Source organism: Bufo gargarizans, chromosome 4 (genome assembly GCF_014858855.1).
Source record: "Bufo gargarizans isolate SCDJY-AF-19 chromosome 4, ASM1485885v1, whole genome shotgun sequence".
NCBI classification, from domain to species: domain Eukaryota; kingdom Metazoa; phylum Chordata; class Amphibia; order Anura; family Bufonidae; genus Bufo; species Bufo gargarizans.
The window spans coordinates 110,015,564-110,037,762 of NC_058083.1; the positions used below are offsets into that span (position 1 = coordinate 110,015,564).

The 22,199-nt window shown below is 42.5% G+C and overlaps 1 protein-coding gene across 2 annotated transcripts in view; it reads right to left on the reverse strand.

The window, feature by feature from the left end:
• Positions 1 to 3,748: 3,748 nt before the first annotated feature.
• PASK (PAS domain containing serine/threonine kinase) overlaps positions 3,749 to 22,199 on the reverse strand; it is a 58,174-nt gene continuing 39,723 nt past the window's right edge. For both annotated transcript variants that reach the window (XM_044290339.1, XM_044290338.1), the window contains exons 11-18: positions 20,381 to 20,559; positions 19,645 to 19,812; positions 17,723 to 17,848; positions 15,976 to 16,110; positions 11,994 to 12,193; positions 10,006 to 10,139; positions 8,175 to 8,327; positions 3,749 to 6,334 (exon numbers count right to left, since the gene is read on the reverse strand). In XM_044290339.1, the coding sequence (XP_044146274.1) occupies positions 6,261 to 6,334; positions 8,175 to 8,327; positions 10,006 to 10,139; positions 11,994 to 12,193; positions 15,976 to 16,110; positions 17,723 to 17,848; positions 19,645 to 19,812; positions 20,381 to 20,559 (1,169 nt within the window). In that variant the 3' untranslated portion in view covers positions 3,749 to 6,260. The remainder of the gene's footprint in view (positions 6,335 to 8,174; positions 8,328 to 10,005; positions 10,140 to 11,993; positions 12,194 to 15,975; positions 16,111 to 17,722; positions 17,849 to 19,644; positions 19,813 to 20,380; positions 20,560 to 22,199) is intronic.

Genomic DNA, 22,199 nt, shown 5'->3' on the forward strand with positions numbered 1-22,199 from the left:
AATGGCCGGGCCCCTTCCGGGTGACAGCTCGTTCGGCTTGGTCAGTGGGGGCCTCTTGGGCGGTGCATCACGGTGCTTCGGCCCTTCCGGTGTGCAAGGCGGCTACTTGGTCGTCTTTTGAATACTTTTTCCAAGTTTTATTGAGTGCACACCTTTGCGTCTTCTGACGCTTCTCTGGGGCGTACAGTTTTGCAGACGGCGGTTCTCTGATTGACGGGAGGGTTGCTTGTTATGCCCACCATTGGAGACCGCTCTATAACGTCCCATGGTCAAGCCTGTGTCTCCCAATGATACAGATGAGAAAACTAGATTTTTGTACTTGCCTTAAAATCAGTTTCTCTTCGGTTCATTGGGGGACACAGTTCCCACCCATCTCTTTGATTAGGGGCCTTTTCGGGCCTGTGTGGTTCTGGTTTTGTACATAGTGCGATTTTCTTTTTGTCTTGCTTCTCCTACTGCTTTTGCACGAACTGATTTAGCTTAGTCCCTGTAGGACGGGTATAGCTGAATCGTACACTTTGTGTGCTTAGTGTCCGCCTCCTAGTTGCAACAGCTATACCATAGTCAAGCCTGTGTCCCCCCAATGAACGGAAGAGAAACAGATTTTACGGTAAGTACAAAAATCTAGTTTTTGCGGTCCACAAATTACGGATCCACAAGCTTTCCCTCCCTTTGTTAGAAATGCTTATACTTGTCCGCAAAATGGACAAGAATAGACATGTTCTATTTTTTTTTTATTGCAGGGCTGCAGAAAGGACATACGGATGCAGACAGCAAGTGATTTAATAAATGGGTCCGATCCTCAAATAATACGGATCGGATGCAAACTGAAAATACGGTTACAGATGCACCCTTGAAGTTGTGTTAGTAGTGGTTTTTGCAGTGAATTTCATCCTATGCATTACAAACGGTAAAATCTGCGCCAGAAATCATCAGCATGAGGTGACCTGCTGCAGCTCTAACATGCATAGCCACTCCGAATCCACGTGGAGTGTGGATATTTAAATCTCCTCCACTGCACTGCTACAGTAAAGCACCGCAGATTTTTCTGCCTGCAGTGTAGGTGGACATATCACATGGTGTGTTTTGGTGCAGAAGATCGGCAACAAACCCACAGCAAAATCTGCATGACCTACATGTGCAGTTTGCAGCAGATTTCACCCTCTGCATTGCAAGGGCCGTGATCCTCACCAAGTTATTTGTGGATTCCAGTGTGGACATTTTCCACCGCACTTGGATGAGATTTTTCCAAAATCTCCATCCACTTTGCTGCTACTGTAAAAACGGTGGATTTCCTTTGTGCAATTCCGTTGTGGAAAATCTGCATCACATACGCCACGTGTGCCCATACTCTGCGCTCACATAGCCTTAGGAGCATCAGACTCTCCAGCGCTCTGTGTGTACAATGGGGTAAGGCTCCTAAAACAGCAATGTGATGCTTCCTCGAATCTATGGGAATACTCCCCTGTACATAAGCCCTTAGGCTGTATTACACGGGCAGGTAGCGGGCCAGATCATTCATAGGAACGCTCATTAGCGATAATCTGGCAGTGTAATGCTGCCGCCAATTAACCAATGAACGAGCAAACGCTCTTTCATTGGGCAATCCCAATCTTTCAACAGGTTTCAAAATCATAATTTACTGACAACAGATGGTCGTGCCTAATCACGATCTGCTGCCAGCAAATAATGAGTCAGTATGGGGAACAGCGATGGCATTACCCATCACTCCTCCCCATACTGTGGAGGAGATCGCTGCTTGTAATAGCAACGGACGCTTCCAATAACGAGCAGGCGATTGCCGAGAAGGAACTCTTCCCTCCTGGCAATCACCTGTATAATCTGTCTGTGTAATACAGGCTTTAGCCTCATATTAAAAAATATATATATATTATACAACTTTAGACCATTTTTATTATTTAATTGCAGGTTTTCATACCAGACATGATGATGATTGAATAGCACAATTTTATTTTAAGAAAATAAAGCCCAGTGTGTATAACAGCCTCCTGAATCACCCCTTACCACATTATCTACATGATGCCCATAAAGCAGGGGTGCACAACCTGCGGCCCGGGGGCCACATGCGGCCCTTGATAACATTCTGTGCGGCCCCCAACCATCTGGTAAAAGACATGTATGCCTATGTCTTGTGGCTGCTCACATGTATTTTTCATGTATTTCTTCCATTAGATGGGAGTCCTGGAAGTGTAACTAAACACTAATGGTATATAATGTGTGTTCAATATGCCATAAGTACAATATTTCAGTTGTTAATACACCTTTAAATTTTAATTTCGGCCCTCGGCATTGGTTCAGTCTGGCAATGTGGCCCCCAACCAGGAAACGTTTTGCACCCCTGCCATAAAGGGTCAAATGGTGGGTGGCAACTACATAGCCCCCTGAACCACATTGTATTATGCTGGAGCGGTCCGATGGGTAATGCTATGGGCAGAAAAGCCCATTCTGCCGGTAAGTGAACGACCGCGGCTCTGCGCTCTCTAGGTAAAGCCAGGTTCACACAGCACACGTTAGGGGCTGTCCACATCACGATGTAACCCTCCGCTGAACTTCCTGCCGAGGGCAGATTTTCAACACCTGAAAATGGTATTCAAATCTACACCTTGGAAAAACTTCAATGAGGTGACCGGAGTCCAGGACCCTTTTCAGACGAGCGAGTGACACGCTCCGGACTTCTGGGGTCGCATAGCACTATATTGATTTATGATGCTATGTACCCTTAGAGGGTATCACTATAATACTATGCGACCCTGGCCGAGCTGGGAGGTCAGGACGGGAGCTGCGCTGCGAGTCCGGAGCGTGACACTCGCTCGTCTGAAAGGGGCCCAAAAGACAAAACTTTGTACTTCTCTGTTTCATCTTCTTTTCATCTGTGTATGCTTTTTTAGAAGACACAATGGCGTAGTCTACATTACTGGTTATTCAAACATCCCCCCAGCAGAAAGCTCAGTGCACTGCAATGCACCAGGGACCTCCATATCCAACTCTTTCCATAGACACATATCTGTGGTTCACCAGTTTTTCTTTTGTTGATTCCCGATTTATGATACCTTTCCTTAATATGCAAATTAGGCCTACAGTGCAATGAGGGCATCACCATTGCCCTTATTGCACCCAAGCTCAGCTCCTTTATGTGGTCAGCTTCTCCCTTGCTGCTTTGCCACTACCTGGTCTTGTCAATCATAAAGCAGCGAGGGCAGGGGCTGGCCACAGAAAGAAGCAGAACTTGGGTGCAACAGGAGCAATGGTGACACCCTCATTGCACTGAAGGCCTAATTTACATCTTAAAGGTAAAGTATCACAACTCAGGAACAGAGCCTCAGATCAACAAAAGAAAAACAGCGTTTTAATCAGGTTTTTTACTAGCCATAGAAAGAACAGGATCCTAAAGAAAGGAGAAGCATACATTAACCATAAATAAATCCACTTGTGATTCGATCGAGTAGTGGGGGAAGCACTACATTATATACTGCACTGTGTGAATATGGCAGTTTTTTTTATGACAAAACACAATATTGGATACAAAAGAGAGCAGTTCAAGGGTGGTTCACACACAGCGTTTTTTTTTTTTTTTTTTTTTTTTTTTAAATGGCACTGCAGTTTTTAAAGGGGTTATCCGGGATTTACATACTGATGACCTATCCTCAGCATAGGTCATCAATATCAGATCGGTGGGGATCAGACTCCCTATGTTCCTAGAGGCTCATTTGCATATATGAAAACATCATTTTTCTCAGCAATGCGGGCACATGGGACCAACACAGATGTCTTCAGCTGCCAAGTGCACATGTAAGAGGTCAGCCAGTGTCATAGATGATCTTGACTATACATAGATTGTCCAGAACGATAGTACATGACTGCAGATTATCTCTTCAATTTAGGAAGAACGGGCTCCCCTAGCTGCACACTGTAAGGCCAGTTTCAGGTGAGCATGTTCACTGTGAGCTCTGCTCTTATGACACGGACCCACAGCATTTTAATGATTTATAATGCTGTGCGTCTCTGCCCGACCTGAACTGTAATAATTTGTACTGATGGCATTATGTGAATACCAATTGAGGTCAGGCAGAGACACACAGCATTATAAATCATTAAAATGCCATAGGGTTCAGTCAATGTCGCAGAGTTCACTACAGGAATTCTCGTTCTCACACGAAGCCTGTTTCACGCTCCTATAATACTGGTCTAAGGTGGGGAGAGAGAACTTACAATTATTTCCTTTAGACCCAGTGGTCCACATTTACTAATACAGTCTAATATTTAGACAGAGAGAGTAAACTAAGTCCGTGTAGTCACAAGATGCACAATCACAATGGCACTTGCTGTGTGATAGAGTTAAAAGGATTTTCCGAGATTTTGATACTGATGACCTATCCTCAGGACAAGTCATCACTATCTGATCGGTGGCTATCCAGCCCCCTGGGACCTCCACCAATTAACTGTTTGAGAAGGCACTGATACTCCTGTGAGCCAAAGCCAAGTTTGTATAGACAGAAATTTGCACCAAAAACCTTAAATAAATTACTATCACCAAGATAGACTGGCACACCAATTTGTGGGTGGAAAACCCATTATATTTGGAGGATTCAGTTAATAAATCTGAGGTGCGACACTGGCCCACATTTATTCATGGGAGTGCACATAGAGTTTGGCGTAAATTGCACCAAATTGTGGAACATCTAGGTTTAAAAAAGATTGTCTGCACCAAGCCCAAAAATGAGGCATGGCTTAATGGAAAAGGTGTGTGGCCTAAGATGGACCAAACTTGTGCCACAATTCACACATGGCATTCTATTGGCAAGTAGGTCAACCAAACTTTGGTATAAAGTTAGAAAAAAGTGTCTAGCCATGCACTAAAGGTAACATCTACCATGAGGCACGGTGATAAATCCGATGCAGGTCTAGACAGTCTAAGTTTACACCAACTATAGGATTAGCGCATCTTCCCCATTGTGTGACAAAAAATGTGCCACATTTGGGAACAAAGCGCGATTTTGTGCCATAAATTTTTTTAAATAAAAAAAAAATAAGGTTTTATGGCTAATGCACGTGTTCGTATATCAACCATATGAGCACTAAGGAATATCTTGTTCTGAATGCCCACTGGCCGTGTTACGACCATGTACATATTGCCATTAAAATAGTTTTTTTCACACAAACAGCTGGCGTGGTCATGGTCAGGAGATAACGACAGTCATGAGGATTACAGGGTCAGTCTACCCTGGTGGAACACTCTCTTGATAAACTGCACATGGAGCCTGGGTAAGATCAGGTAAAACGTATGGGAGTGATTACTGAGGAGTGCTAAGGTATAAAACCAAAGTTAACAACAGCTCACCAGGCCTAAAAAAATATAAAAAACACCTAAAAATAGAGACAGCTTTTCGTACGGGAATTAAAAAAACATACATGAAATACCTAAAGTCAACAAATAAAGGATATATTGCCCAGTCTACAAAATTTGGCACCACATTTCACATTAGCCGCCCCTGCAAAATCTTAGCACCCACTTTGTTGGCAATGAGCAAGAGCCAGTACTTTATAAAGTCAGAAACCCCAAATTCTGCATATATACTGTACAGCATGCTTGTCAGCTCCAATACAGCTTTCATTCAGAATTCTGAAATACTAGGGACAATATATTATGGCATTTGGGCCTTACAGCGAACAAAGGCTTGGCACCTACACGGTGGTTTCTTCATATTTTTACAGTATATTTAAAAAAATAAAAAAAAACAACGGAGAAAGTCCTTGCAAGTGTTGCTTCCTCCACTTAGCAGCAACAAGTGAAAAAAAAAAACTCAAGTGCAGAATAAAGGGTCATCAATGGGGTCCTATGTAGTACCAAAGTGATTCACTCCAGCCAACCGAGTCCTATTCGGAAAACCATGACTGCAAAAGTCTCTACAATTGGAGTCACTGATTTCTCACTTTTCCAAATTGAAATGATGAAATCCTTCATTTGGCGCACTTTAATTCTGTTCCACTGAATAAAGCACAAACACCTTTAGGCCATTCGACTGCCATGAATTGCTGCAGCAGCGAACAGCCGCTAACACTGGTAACTAACGCCGATGTAGAGCTGGTGACTAGATGGCTGGCTGATTCCTTCAGATTGTCTGTTCTTGTGATGAGGTGGAATAGCACAATGACTTCTGGGTATAGTCTTAAACCCTTTGTCCGTCTTTATGCCACAGTGACAAGTGCAAGTTGTGTTTTCTTCATCTGGAGACATCTGGTCACTCTGCTTCTTTTCCACCTTCTCCATTCCAATCAGAGCTATGGCTGACGGGAATCGGTTTCAATCCTTCATCTGGGAACAAAAACGCAAAGAAGTTTATGTCGGGGTTTGGTGATATTGAAATGTTTCATAAGTTAAAGCAAATTTTTTTTAAAAGGCAGAGATTGTGTGATCTTAAAGGGGTTTTCTTTGAGTAATCTACTAATGACCGACCCTTAGAATAGGTCATCAATAGTGTTGAGCGAATCAAGCTTCGGATCATTGATCCAAAGTCAATTTGGTCAAGCACTTTGATTTTAATGCTGTCTTTGTACGGCTTTAGAATGTATTGCCTATGTGTAGGCAAACTTCATTTCACACAAAGTCGAACAAGACTTTGGTGAATTAATTCGGCAATCATTTCTGCATCTTTAAAAACTGGCTGGTACCTCGGTACTAAACCCGACTTCGGATTTCTAATTTTAAATGTTTTTAAAGATGCAGACTACCTATACATAGGCAATACATTTTAATGCTGTAAGGAGACAGGTCTCCAGACATCATTAAAACTGGTGTTTGAAGAAATCAACTTTGGATCTCTGATCCGAAGCTCGATTCGCTCAAGTCTAGTCATCAATATCAGATCCAACTCCCAGCACCCCCACCGAACAGCTGTTTGAGAAGGCTCTGGTGCTCCGTTGAGTGCTGCATCCTCTTCCTAGGCCGGTAAACGTCACGTTCGTTGGTCACATGGCTTAGGGTCAGCTCAGTGCCATTCAATACAATACCAAGCACAGCCGCTATGCAATGTACAGCGCTATGCTTAATATGCTGCAAGGAGGCACTAAGCCCTTTCAAACAGCTAATCGTCAGGGGGCCTGGAGTTGGACACCCACCAATCTGATACTGATGAACTTTCTGGAGGATAGGTCATCAATATGATACTTCAGAAAATCCACTATTCACATTTATGCCACACCGATAGGATATGGTATACGTGTGGATCAATCCAAAGGAATGCCAAGATATAACTCAAGAGAGATCCTAAGGATGAGCAAATCAAGCTTCGGATCCTAGATCCGAAGTCGCTTCGCTCAAAACTTTGTTTTAATGCTGTACGGAGATTCGTCTCCATACAGCATTAAACTGTATGGTCTCCGGCAAGGCAAATTCGTTATCACCAAAGTCTTGTGGGACTTTGGTGAATAAATTCGGGATTTGATTTTTCAACTTGAAAACCATTTTAAAACTTGGTTCCGAAGTCCCCCGCAAAGTGTCCCTACATGTGAATCTAGCTGAGGATGAGTAACAGAGTACAGCACTCGGCTATTTCCAGCAGTCCCAGAGAGAAGAATACAGCAGCAGCATGCTCATCATAGTGATTGTGGGGGTCCGAGCAGTCAGACCCCCACCAATCTATCAACTGTCCCCTATCGTGTGAATAGGGGCTAAGCTTAAATCCAGGGATGACCTGGAAAGCTCTTTTGGATTTCCATAGTAGACACCAAAAGACTACCATATCCTATAGATATGTGAAAACTTTAAGCGGTGGAACACCCCATTTTAAAAGTCGGTCTTACTAATAATAATAGTAATCTTTAATTATATAGCGCCAACATATTACGCAGCTTTTTATAATCAGAGGACCATGTACAGACAGAATCAGACATTACAGAGTAACAAAAGAATTAGGAGGAGCGAGGACTCTACTCGTAAGAGCTTACAATCTATGGACGGCACAAAAGGTAAAAAGCGCTTCTGTTGTACAATGATGTAGCCTTAACAATAGGAGATTACTTCTCGACAGATATATCATTTTCTGTACAGGGCTGACAGGCTGTTTTGTATGTGACCTGCAGCATTTACACAGCTTTATACACAAAAATACTAAATAAAATCATAAAACTATAGTAATGTATATTTCTTTACTTACCTGCTTGGGTGCATGCTGGTGGATAGACCTCCTCCCAGGTATACTCTGCGAGGTTGACAGGCTGCGTCACCCAAAGGTCCCTGAGGAGTTCATCCAGAGTCATACGCATCTCTGGGTCACGGTGAAGGAGGCCAGAGATAAGATCTTGTAACTCTACAAGATGAGATCAGACAGTACAATCATTATCACCAGCTGCCACAAATCCATTATGAAGCGGAAAAAAAACACCATGAAATGATCTTTCCTTCAGTTCACAGTGAATCATCAAGACCTTAAACTAAAGGAACTAAAGGCTGCAAAGTTCTGAATGATTTTTACAGGATTGTCCGAGTATTTAATACCGATGACCTGTCCTCAGGATAGGCTCCCGGCACCCCTGTTGATCAGCTGTTTGAAGAGACCCCGACACTCTGCAAGCGCCTTTGCCAGTTCCGAGGCCAGTGACGTCACACTCATTGGTCGCATAGGCTAGACGCAGCTCAGTCCCAAGCATAGCCGCTATTCAATATACGGCACTGTGCTTGGTAAGCTGTGAGGGGAGGGGGGGATGGCACTCACTGGAGAGCCGCAGCCTTACCAAACAGCTGATAGGTGGGGTGCTGGGAGTAAAGCTTATATTACACCTACAGATCACACAGGCGATTGTCAGGAGGGAAGCGTTCCTTCCCTGCAATCGCCTGTACATCAGCGGAGGAGACTGCTGCTATTACATGCAGCGATCTCCTCCTCAGTAAGGGGAGGAGCAATCGCTAATGCAATCGCTCATCCCCATACTGATCGCTGCTTGCCGGCGGCAGATCGTGATTACATAGCACCATTTGCCGCTGGCAAACTATGATTTTTAAACCTGTTGAAAGATTCCAATTACCCGATGAACAAGCGTTTTCTTGTTCATCGAGTAATCAGCGGCAGTATTACACTGCCAGATCATCGTTTACTACGAACGCTTAAAGAGGACCTTTCACTACTCTACAAACGAAAAACTAACTATACCTGTGGGCAGAGCGGCGCCCAGGGGTCCCCCTGCACTTACTAGTAAGTCTGGGCGCCGCTCCGTTCGCCCGGTATAGGCTCCGGTGCCTGCGCTCCCTCTGACTGTTTTCTTGTAGGAGCGGCGCCCAGACTTACTAGTAAGTGCAGGGGGACCCCTGGGCGCCGCTCTGCCCACAGGTATAGTTAGTTTTTCGTTTGTAGAGTAGTGAAAGGTCCTCTTTAAGGATTTGCTGCAGGTGTAATATAAGCTTTAGACCTCCACCAATCAGATACTGGTGACTTATCCTGAAGAGGGACCATCAATAATAAACAGTCGGACAACCCCTTTAAAAACAGTAACACCAAGATACAGGTTTTAAAGGGGTTGTACAGGCATAAGTATATCCAATGAAGTATGAGTCAATCTTGGTTTATAGGATAATAAAATATCTCTCTAGAGAGCATCATTTCCATTTTATCGGCTGACGGACACTAGTCTGGAATTCCCACTAGTTTGGCATTAATCAAAATAGTCAAAACTAATATCAGCATAAAGACAGCTGTGAATGGTATGTAAGTACGCGTTTGGCCGCATGCAACCACGTCACCACCCACAGTGGCCAATGGTTACACAATTTTACTGCAAAATCGCATAGTCATGAACCCCCGCAGGCCAGGGTGACTCGGCCCTGCACGGTGTGGTCTCACCCTTTCAGTTTACAAAGGGTAACCCGATCAAGCTGATTCAGAGCAGTGTGTAATGTCAAGAGACCCGAAATTAGGATATACATTTATGATAAAAGTATTCATTTTATGTCACAGAAGAGATTTATTGCTAATGAAAGTAAAGACTTCCTACCTTGAGATACAGAGAATGGAGGGCTCAGTTCTGCCTCAAGGATCTCCTCAACTTCACAAAAAGGATTCTCTCCAAATATCAATGTGTACAGAGTCACTCCAAGAGACCACATTTCCAGCTCTGGACCTGGATACCTGAAAAGACAGCAAGCTCGAATAAACATCTACACAAATTCACAAACAACAATATTAATGTAGAGCAGAGTAAAACCAATAAAGTAACACATATATATAGATAGTCATTTATCAAACTGGTGTAAAGTAGAACTGACTTAGTTGCCCATAGCAACCAGATTCCACCTTTAATTTTGGACATTTCCTTTGGAAAACGAAAGGTGGAATCTGATTGGCTGCTATGGGTAACTAAGCCAGTTCTACTTCACACCAGTTTGATAAATGACCCTATAGCGCATGCGGAAACTCTTCAGACCCTTTCACTTTTTTCAATTTTTTTTTATGCTGCGGCCTTGTGCCAACATAAAAAAAAGTTCACGTTTTCCCCATCATTCTTCACTCAATATCCTATAATGAGACAGAAATGCTCTAAATCTTTGCAAATGTATCGAAAAATAACAACTAAAATCTTGCATTGGCATAAGTATTCGTTTGGGGACTGCAAAATACATACGGTTGTGTGAATACACCCTGAACAGTTGTGGTGTGGCCAGCTGCAGCAAAATCGTATTGTCTAGCTGTACCCTAACACAGCATGTGAAAGGGAACGTTGATCCCTCCAGGTGGAATTCTCCATAGTTTTTTTTTTTTTGCGGGGTCAAAACCGTAGGCCTATAGGTTGAACCTCCAGGGAAAATGCAGCCGCTGCAGAGGACATGTATTATATAATGGCCATTCAGATGAACGGTTGTCCTTGCAATACAAGGAACAGGAGCCGCTTTTATAGATTAGTTCTCCATTCTGGCTCACAGAAGGGGGTACAAGAGCAAGGGACATATTAGGCAACATGGACAGGGGTTGTCTTCATGACCACCCCTTTAAGGGGGTCTTCCAGCTTTCAAACACTTTTAGGCAGCCCGTCGGGTGTGTGGAAGGACACACACTTTCCTGCTTGGTTTTGGCTCCTTTTATCCACTGCACTCTGGTCCCCGGCTTGTCAATTTCAGAAATGGACAGAGGTCACGTGTGCTACTGCAGCCAATGACTGACTGGAGAGAGGAGATGTACCCCAAGCGGCATGTGACCCAGTGACAAACTGCTTGGGGGACACATCACCATTGCAGCCAGTCATTGGCTGCAGCAGTAGGGACTGGAGCACGGTGGATCGAAGGAGAAGGAACCAAGCAGTGGGGAGCAGGTAAGTAAGCTTCCCTCCACAGGTCTGGCGGGCAGGAGCGCTGTCCACATCAGGTAAACAACCCTTTAAGCTACAATTAAGGGTACTTTTAAAGTAGCGTTATTCTTTTCCGGTATTGAAATCCGGTAAAGGGTCTCAATACCGTAAAAAATAAAAAACGCATCAGTCTTGTCCTAATGCATTCTGAATGGAAAGCAATCCGTTAAGTATGCATCAGGATGTCTTCCGTTCAGTCCCTTGTGCGGTATTTGAATCACGGAACACTAACACACTTGCCAGATACGGCATTAATTTCCGTTGAAATGTATTAATTCCGGTCTGCGCATGTGCACTTCTTTCTAGCTTTAAAAATTTAATACCGGAGCTATTATTACGGATGATACCGGAAAGACGGATCCGGTATTTCAATGCAAATGTCTAACGGATCCAGAAAAAAAAAGATATCCGTTTGCATACAGATTTCCTGGATCTGGCGGGCAGTTCCGGCAACGGAACTGCCTGCCGGATTCTTCTAACGCTAGTGTGAAAGTACCCTTAGCTATCATTTGGTTTTATACATAAAATCGGTCGTTTCCAGCTTCTTATAACTAATATAAATCTTTCACACTTCTGGTGGATTTTCTGACCTCACAAACTGCAACATTAGCAAATGATTTACAGAAACAGAGCAAACATACGGATTGCCAAGCAGAACTTCGGGTGCACAATATTCAGTGGTGCCACAGAACGTAGAGAACAATTTTCCGGGTTGCAAACGAGTAGCAGAACCAAAGTCGACCAGCTTTATCGTGAAGTCAGGAGCAATGATAATATTTTCATCCTTAATGTCACGATGTAAAATGTAGTGACTATGAAGATAGCCGACTGCTGACACCAACTGCAATCACACAAAATGGCACATGAAATGTCAGCCAAAACAGTACAGATAAAAGAAATATTCAAAAGCTATGAACACTTTTGGGACAATTTTTTATTATTGCATTATATTCATTTTGGGCTAAAAATTATTTTTTAAACTGGTCTTTATTAAAAGTGTTCAGCCATTTCTGAAATACAGGGGTTAAAAATAATTCTTTGAATCGCACTAGGCTTGAGCAAATCGAGTTTCGGATCATAGATCTGAAATCACTAATTAAAATGTATTGGCTCAGTGGAGGAAAACATTGCCTCGCCTGAAGTTTCAGGAGACTTCGGTAAATAACATTTTAAAATAGAAATCTGAAGTGGGTTTTGGTACCGAGGTACCAGCCAGTACCAAACCCAACCTCAGATTCCTATTTTAAAATGTTTCTAAATAAGCAGATAGAAATACCGAAGTTATTTACTAAAGTCTCGCGCAACTTCGGCCAAGATAAAGTTTTCCTCCATGGAGCCAATACATTTTAATCCTGTACGGAAACAGCAATTCAAAGATCCGACATATGATTCGATTCGCTCAAGCCTAAATCCCATCATCTGATGCCTCATGTGTAGCTTCTGAACTCATAAACACTCATTGTGGCTCAATTTTCATCAAACTGCTAAGAATATGCCTCAAATAAGTGTTTATGAGGGCAGGAGATCAGAGATAAGAACTTCAAATGAGCTGTCAGATTCAAAGAAAATAGACGCAAACAGACGGACTTTTAACCCTTATATCTCAGAAGTAGCTGAACATTTTTCATAAAGGCTAACTGAAAAAATTATTTGTAGCCCAAAATGAGTAAAATACTATCACATAAAAATGCCCACAAAGGTGTCCATAGCCTTTAAAGGGGTTCTCCAGGAATTAAGAAAATGAAAATACCTTAATATTACTTTATTATATTTACACTGCCTGTCCAAAAAAAAAGTCGCCACCTGGATTTAACTAAGCAAATAGTTGTGAGCCTCCTATTGGATAATTACTGCATGGGTGATTACCTTTCAGCTGGCAATAAGTTATTTAACCCCAACTGGTGCAATGAGTTGCTTCTCATTTCTTAAACAACCATGTCTAAAGACACATCTCGTGGTCGTGGAAAAGATGTTAGTCTGTTTGAGGAGGGTCAAATCATTGGCATGCATCAAGCAGAGAAAACATCTAAGGAGATTGCAGAAACTACTAAAATTGGGTTAAGAACTGTCCAACACATTATTAAAAACTGGATATATTTTTAATATACCAATCGAACCATCATCTCATCCCGAAAAAAATGAGCCCCTACACAGGGCAGTCACCCAAAAAATAAATAAAACTACGGCTTTGAGAATGTGGAGACACTAAAAAATCTATTTTTCAAAAATGCTTTATGTAAAACTGAAACAAACAACCAAAAAAAATGTACAACCTGCTCTATAATAATTACCACATGATCTAACCTGTCAGATGAATGTTGTAAATAACAAAAAATAAAAACGGTGCCAAAACAGCTATTTCTTGTTACCTTGCCTCACAAAAAGTGTAATATAGAGCAAGCAAAAGTCATATGTACCCTAAACTAGTACCAAAAAAACTGCCACCTTATCCGGTAGTTTCCAAAATAGGGGTTACTTTTTGGGAGTTTCTACTTTAGGGGTGCATCAGGGGGGCTTCAAATGGGACATGGTGTAAAAAAAAAAAAAAAAAAAAACAGTCCAGCAAAATCTGCCTTCCAAAAAAACATATGGAGTTCCTTTCGTTATGCGCAATGCCATGTGCCTATAGAGCAGTTTACAACCACATATGAGGTGTTTCTGTAAACTAAAGAATCAGGGCCATAAATATTGAGTTTTGTTTGGCTGTTAACCCTTGCTTTGTAACTGGTAAAAATGGATTAAAATGGAAAATCTGCCAAAAAAGTGAAATTCTGAAATTGTATCTCTATTTTCCATTAATTCTTGTGGAACACCTAAGGGTTAACAAAAGTTAATAAAATCAGTTTTGTATACCTTGAAGGGTGTAGTTTCTAAAATGGGGTCACTTTTTGGGATTTTCTACTCTAGGGGTGCATCAGGGGGGCTTCAAACGGGACATGGTGTCAAAAAAACAGTCCAGCAAAATTTGCCTTCCAAAAACCGTATGGCATTTCTTTCCTTCTGCGCCCTGTCGTGTGCCCGTACAGTAGTTTACGACCTCATATGGGGTGTTTCTGTAAACTACAGAATCAGGGCCATAAACAGAGTTTTGTTTGGCTGTTAACCCTTGCTTTGTAACTGGAAAAAATGGATTCAAATGGAAAATCTGCCAAAAAAGTAAAATTCTGAAATGTTATCTCTATTTTCCATTAATTCTTGTTGAACACATAAAGGGGTCAACAAAGTTTGTAAAATCAGTTTTAAATACCTTGAGGGGTGTAGTTTGTAAAATGGGGTCATTTCTGGGTGGTTTCTATTATTTAAGCCTCACAAAGTGACTTCAGACCTGAACTGGTCCTGAAAAAGTGGGTTTTAGAAATTTTCAGAAAAATGTCAAGATTTGCTTCTAAACTTCTAAGCCTTCTAACAACCCCAAAAATTAAAATGGCATTCACAAAATGATCCAAACATGAAGTAGACATATGGGGAATGTAAAGTAATAACTATCTATTATAAAAGTAGAGAAATTAAAATTTGGGAATTTGCTAATTTTTTATTTTTTTTTGTAAATTAGGAATTTTTTTATAATAAAAAATTTATTTTTGGGACTCAATTTTACCACTGTCATGAAGTACAATACGTGACGAGTAAACAATCTCAGAATGGCCTGGATAAGTAAAAGCGTTTTAAAGTTATCACCACATAAAGTGACATCTCAGATTTGCAAAAAATGGCCTGATCCTTAAGGTGAAAAATGGCAAGGTTGAAAGGGATAATAAAGTAATATTTACGTATTTTAATTTTCTTAATTCCTGGAGAACCCTTACCTGTTTAATCTGGCATCAAAGGATCTGTTTAGCAGATTATCCTATATTTCAGATGGATGGACCTCCATAGAAAATATTCAGTCAATTAAGACAGTGTTTCCCAACCAGTGTGCCTCCAGCTGTTGCAAAACTACAACTCCCAGCATGCCTGGACAGTCTTTGGCTGGGCATGCTGGGAGTTGTAGTTTTGCAACAGCTGGAGGCACACTGGTTGGGAAACACTGAATTAAGATATACAATAAATGAAGGCCAAAAATGCATGTGAACCAACACACATAATGAGTTCATAGTTGAACTTAAAGGGGTATTCCCATCGCAGGCATTCATGGCTGAGCTCCGAATACCCGTCTTCAAGCTAAAATAGCCGGAATTACCAAAACAGCCAAGTGAGCTGCAATACTCTGTCTCTATAACTCCCATAGAGGTAAATGAGAAGTACAAAAACAGCATAGCAAAGTCAAGTAAACTGTTTCTGTAACTCCTGCCTTAGATAAGATGCGCATTCTGATCTCAGCCAGGAACAGCCGATATGGGAATAGCGCTTTAAACTTCTCCTAAACAGGCAGAATTATTTTGTAAAAAATATTCTGTTTACACATTGCTTTTATGTACTTTTTATTGTGTGTCCCTGCTGTTCTTTTTTATTCCCTCTCATAACATCCACTATTGCTGGTAAGAAGAAGCTCTTATAGTGCACTAATTCTAATTTAATAATTATCAGTGGAATTTGGGCAAGAAGCCCACATGTCCATTACGTCTCTGTGTACATCTTAATATAGGTAATAAGTTAGGATGTTTAAGATGTTTCTGCTCTCACCTGTCGGAAGATGTAACTGGCCAGAGGTTCATCTAAATTCGGCTGATTGTCAATGAAGTCAAAGAGGTCAAGGGCGTCTCCATGTAGTTCCATCACTAGCTGAAAGAACTTGTCATTCTCAAAGACCCCAAGGACCTGGAATGCAATAATTACAGTAAGTGGTTTTCCCATCTCAACATTGATGACATATTGCCTGACAGATGCAGATCCCACCTTTGGGTCCCGCTCCTATCTCCAGAATGGGGCCCCCTGAAGTGGATAGCACAATGCACATGCACCCCTCTGTTTACTGCTATTGGACGTGGCCACCTCTCCATTCACCATTATGGGACTACTGGAAATAGCAGACCTAGCGCTTGGCTATTTTCAGATCTCCCACAATGGTGAACAGAGGGTGGCTGCGCATGCTCGGCTACTCTACCTTCACTTTAGATGCCCTGTTCTGGGACTGACACCTACCTAATATTTTAAAGGGTTATCCAAGACTATTAAATTCCCCCCATTTGCTCGGGCCCCTCACAATGAATATACTTACCTGGTTCCCCGCTTCCTGCACCACTACTGGTCCCTGCACCGTCACTGCTGCTTCTCCCAGTGCACGGATGAAAACATCGAGTGTTAGGGGGGTTGCAGCCAATGGTTCCTAGCGTCACCTGCAATACTAGGGATGCTCTTCCCTGTCCCCTCCTGCCATTGGCTGCTCCCCCACGACACCGGATGTTTTCATCCGCGCACGGGGAGAAGCAGCAGCGGTGATGCAGGGATAAGGAGCAGCGCAGAAAGCTGGGACCCAGGTAAGTATATTCATTGTGAGGGGCCCGGACATATGGGGGAAATTTAATAGTCTCGGATAACCCCTTTAATAGCACTATGCTTCAATTGATTAGACAATGCCTTTAAAAGGGTTGTCCAACCCTTGCAAGTGATGGTCATCCTTAGGATATGCTATCACTATCGAAATGGCGGGGGTCCGAGACCCCACAGAGCCATTGATCAACCGTTCGATAGTAGCTCCAGGGTCAGACCTCACTGCCGAGAATACACAGCTCAATCCATTGTGCACTGGACGGAGCTGGTTACTGCCGCATTTCTCCTGTTGAAGTGAATGGAAGCACAGCTGTAACCGGCTCCGTCCACCGCACAACAGACGTATCTGTGTAGTTCCAGCAACTGAGCAACTACAGAACAGCTGATTAGTGGGGTGCAGGGTGTGGGATTCCTTCTGATCAGATAGTGATGGCCTATACGCAGGATACAGGGTGCGGGATTCCCTCTGATTAGATAGTGATGGCCTTTATAGAGGATAGGCATTACTTGTTAAAGATTGGACAACCCCTTTAAGACGGGAATCAATGGATGCAATATACTGAAAGCTATGCAAACATATGGGCAGATTTATCAAGAGAGTAATATTGGCTTTTTCGCTCCTGCTAACCCATCAGAGGGAAGCTCATTTTTTCCAGATCGGTTTAAACAGAAATGCTGAGCTAATTGATTGCTATGGGCAAAAAAGATTTTCTCAGTTTACAAGGATAGAGGGACCATTACATTGTGGCACAAGTGTTCCTGACATAGGAAAGACACATTAGGTCCCAGTATCCAATGGGTTGACAAGACTCCAATGATGGTCCATCTATAATGAATCAACTGGATAGCGACCACAGAGAGTCAATGTAACAGATGGAGGGAGACCAGCAATGTGGAAAAATGGCAGATACCACTAATAGCAGACAACACTGATACTCACCCTGATAATATTGGGGTGCTGCAACCTGGACAGAATAGCGATTTCTTGTGTGACCCTCCCAATTTCAGGGTCCTGAACCCAGCAGTCATCTAGCACCCGATCCTTACGGATAAATTTCACTACAACCTTTTGAAACAGAAATACATGTACTTAAATACTGTAGGAAAATACTGCAGTTGAGTTCTGGTTGGGGTTCTAGCCCCAAGAAATATTTTAAAAACACACAACAATGGCATCAAATACCAAAAGGAGTAATACAGTAATCAATCACATGGCTCTCGTACCGACGCTTCCCTAGTAAACCATCAATCTCTACTCGCCAGGGACCAGGGATGACTTGGCATGCCGACACATGACTGCTGCAGCCAATCACCCGTTGTAGTGGTGGTATGCCGACCCCACTGAGGTCACAAGTCATGCTGGATCCAGGTAAACAGAAATCAGCGAGGTGCCGGGTTACCATTCACTTGACTGCAGTAAGCCGGCGTAGCCAATACACAGTGAACAAAGCCCTGTCCGCTGCACTGTTTCCGGCGCTGGCTGGTGGGGGTGCCTTATGTCAGGCCCAAACCGATCTGATATTGAAGACCTATCCTAAGGATAGGTCATCAATATATACAACCCAGAACCACACTTTAAATAGTTATTGGGTAAGCTTGGTCGGCTGACAGCTATTCCTTCCAACATCCCCATATACAAGCATGCTCAGCGAATGTCTTCTCAGTAGGAAGGGAAGAGTTAGCTGCGGCCACAGCTGAAATCCCATACACATGGATCCTTCTTTCCATTAACATCTGCCATTAGGGGAGAGTTGGGGCACCCCATACACATCAGATGGTCAGTCGGTCCTTCGGAAATTGGTAGGTTTGGCCTACAACAGCGGCAGCATGGGATCAATGAGGTAAATATAAGCAGTTTCTTTACAGTATATGCAGCCCATGGGAATACTTTTTTTGCAGAATATTGTTAGAATTCCCCTTCAAGATTAGGGCAGCATGGGTTTTAGCTCATTACAGTCTATGCTGCACCCCCTTATATAATGAAGGTACAAGAGCATCTCCTGCAACGCTCCTACATTAACAGGAGGTGTAGAGCAAAACTCTTGTAATGGCCACTGAATGAAGCTCTAAGTCCCTTCTCATTAGTTTTTTTACTTTATGAATTATTTTATATATATTTCAAGGATGTTAAATGCCATGGACACTTTCAGGGGCATTTTTTTTGTATTATTGCATTCTACTAATTTTGGGCTAAAACTCATTTTTTCAATTGGTTTGTATTACAAATTTTGATCCACTTTTCCAGTATAAGGCCACGTTCACACTTGCGGTAGCTTTTCCAGCAGGCTGTTCTGGCGGGGGAACAGCCTGCCGGATCTGTGCTACCGCAAGTCCACAGTGCCACCGGAAGTCCCCTCTGGCCCCAGTCACTGTAATGGGTGCGGGCTGAAAGTCTGGCTGCAGCCCAGCAAACAGCACGCTGCGTTTTTTTGTCCAGCCACCTCTTAGCATGTTTGCCGTGCTGCGTGTGTATTTGCAGAGCAGCAGGTTCTGTGTGTGTTCTGAATCCAGTCAACTGATGGCTCATGTGAATCCCTTATCTGTGATCTCCTGAAGCTCATAAATACTTATTTAATCCATATTCTTATCGGTGTGACCAGAATTGAGCTGTAATGAGTATACTATTTTTTTTTCCCGCCAAAATGAGTAGAATTGCCCCCACAGGTGCCCATAGGCTTTAAATACTAGGCTCTTCAAGGATGCTATGTAACTTGATGGAAAACATGGAAACAAAGGTTACAAAAACAGAGGTAAAATCACAAACTGAAAGGGTTCTAGACGACAAATATCAAAGTTTACACTATAAAGAAGATCTCTGTCAGTAAGTGCACACTGGAGAGAACATCTGCATGTAACACTAACCTCCTTTGCATCTTCCTTGTGTTTTGCAGACCACACAAAACCAAACGCCCCTTTACCGAGAGGAAACAGAGTCTCGTATTGCTCTTCGTAGTGACCAGCACAGGCACCCAGCGTCTGAAGATCTTGTATTTCTGTGCAATGTCCAGCTTCAGCATTGCTGCGGATCAACTGCAATGAGAAATGGTAAAATGTAGTGACAATGTAACTTTAAGGGGTTGTGCCACAAAACATATTCTGCCTTTTTCCAACCAGCAGCTGAATCTGAATACTTTTGTAATTGCATGTAAGTAAAATTTTTATATAGTTACTGAGTTATTCAATAAAATGTATCTGTAGAGCGCCACCTGCTGTGTGTTTTTTCTCTTTTCTTTGTCCAGCTCACAGAGAAGACTGCACATGCTCAGTTTCCTCCTCCAACTGCCTCCTGAGTTGAGATAGGGAGAAAACTATAGAAGAAAGGCACGCCCCCTGAGAAAGGGCACTCCCCTTGAGCTGCCACCTTGATACAAATCTAGCAGAGCAATTGGAGCAATGAACGGAAGGATCTCTGGATCCATGTGAGGTACGGGGCTGGTTATATGATGTCTGATTTTCATGTTTTACATTAGTCATGGGATAGCCCCTTTAAGGTACAGGAGTGATGTGGTTGATAGGGTTATACGAATGCTTGTGGCCCTAGTCTGATTCTGTAGAAGGCTCTTGTGATTTAGTGCTCGTAAGTGCTGTCACCACCTACCTCACCAAGGCTGCGCTCAGACTGCTCCAGAAGAGACTGAGATGAACTAGCCAAACTGGACAGCAGAAGTCGAGTTCTGGCAATGGCTTCTCTCTGTCCCTGCATCATGTCTTTAGAAAGCCAAACATTGAATAACGGCAAGCCGGAGGAGCACGCAGCATGCACTTCAAACTGAATATCTGCAGGACACCAAAAAAATAGGAAGAAAGAAATTAAATTTAACATTGAACCTATTTCAAAAGGTTATAGTGGAATGTAATGTCTATAAGGCTAAAATCCATCAGATGGCTCAGTCCGTAGCCCCTGTCTCTGCTCTCCTGAATGGTCATAAAGCTGACGCCTCTATTAATCTGTTTTTTTTTATTCAGTTATAAATATATCAGCTTAAATTCTTGTTCAGAAGAGCAGCAAGGTGGACTAGACTGATCAGAGAGCTTGTTTGATTTCACACTGAACGGTACTGAGCAGCGTTCAATGTATAGCAAAACAGGTGGGCTGAAGTGTCTTACAAGGATAGTTTTTAATAATTCTTATTGGTTCTTTCCCTTTAATTATCATTTAATGTAGTGAGTTAGTTAGCTAGGTAGTACATGCAAAGTCTTATTGTTGTGTCAGATGACATGCATACTACACTCTGGGAAGCATCTCGGGGGGCCAGAAGGTATATACATTTATGTGCATTTAAGGACTCATGAAAACGACCATATATTTGTGCCTGCATCCTTTCTACAATTTTTGCGGAAGGATGTGGACCCATTAATTTCAATGGGGCCGCAAAAGATGTGAACAACACACCGTTGTCCGGACTGCAAAACAGATACGGTCATCTGAATGAGCCTTTACAAACAGCTTTCAGCTCTGATGGAACATCTGTACGGAAGGATGTCAGGACGCGCGCTTTCTTGTATTCCACCATGACTGGGTATTGCCTATGTTCCTGTGTCATGCCAGAACAATCAACAAGGGAGCTTGCCAATTGAACGCAGATGATGGTTATTTACTCTGTACAGTATGTGAGTTGTTTGCCTGTTGCATCTTTTATTTATTTTATCACACTTAGTAGAATTTTTAGTTCACCTAGCTTGTGTAAGCCTATTTTATTCCTGGATTTTAGAATTCACGGCAAAACAAGAGGACAAGGTTTTTTGTTTTTTTTCAAAAAACAAATACATTGCACAAAAAAATATATTCATAATCTTTAAAAGCTATGGATATTAACTAACTCCAAGCAATCAGCTGCTGTTATTGCTCTGGGGAAAAGCAGGCAGTCAGACTCTTAGGGTAGATTTGTAGGGAAAATGCAGCATTACATGGTGATAAATCAAATAGCCAACCCAGTAATGCATGAATGGACCAGATCTGCCAGCACAAGTGCTGCTCATAGCAGCCCTTGGCTTTGAATCACAGATGTTGAGACCCAAGTGGGAGACCCCCTCTATGAAGTCTATATACCCTTACAGGGCAGGGGCTATGCTTGTGAGATGACCCCTTTAACTTCACCTTTGTCATATTACATAAATCAGACACTATCCCTCTCAACAGCATTTTTTACCCCGTGAAAGTGACATTTTTCACAATGCACTCTGGCAAAATCTGCCTCTCATATCAAATAGTCTCGAAGAAAGTGTCCCTGTTGCCCACAGCAGCCATGTTTCATCTGATCAGTTTTTGTGGGCAATATGACTATTCTCCTTTTGAGACAGCCTTGGTACAAAAAGGCAACGACACTGTCAAAAGAGGGCACTTGGCGCACATCTATTTCTGGGGCAACCTGGTCTGCAACTTGTATTTTAAATGCAGTGCAATTCTTAACCAAATA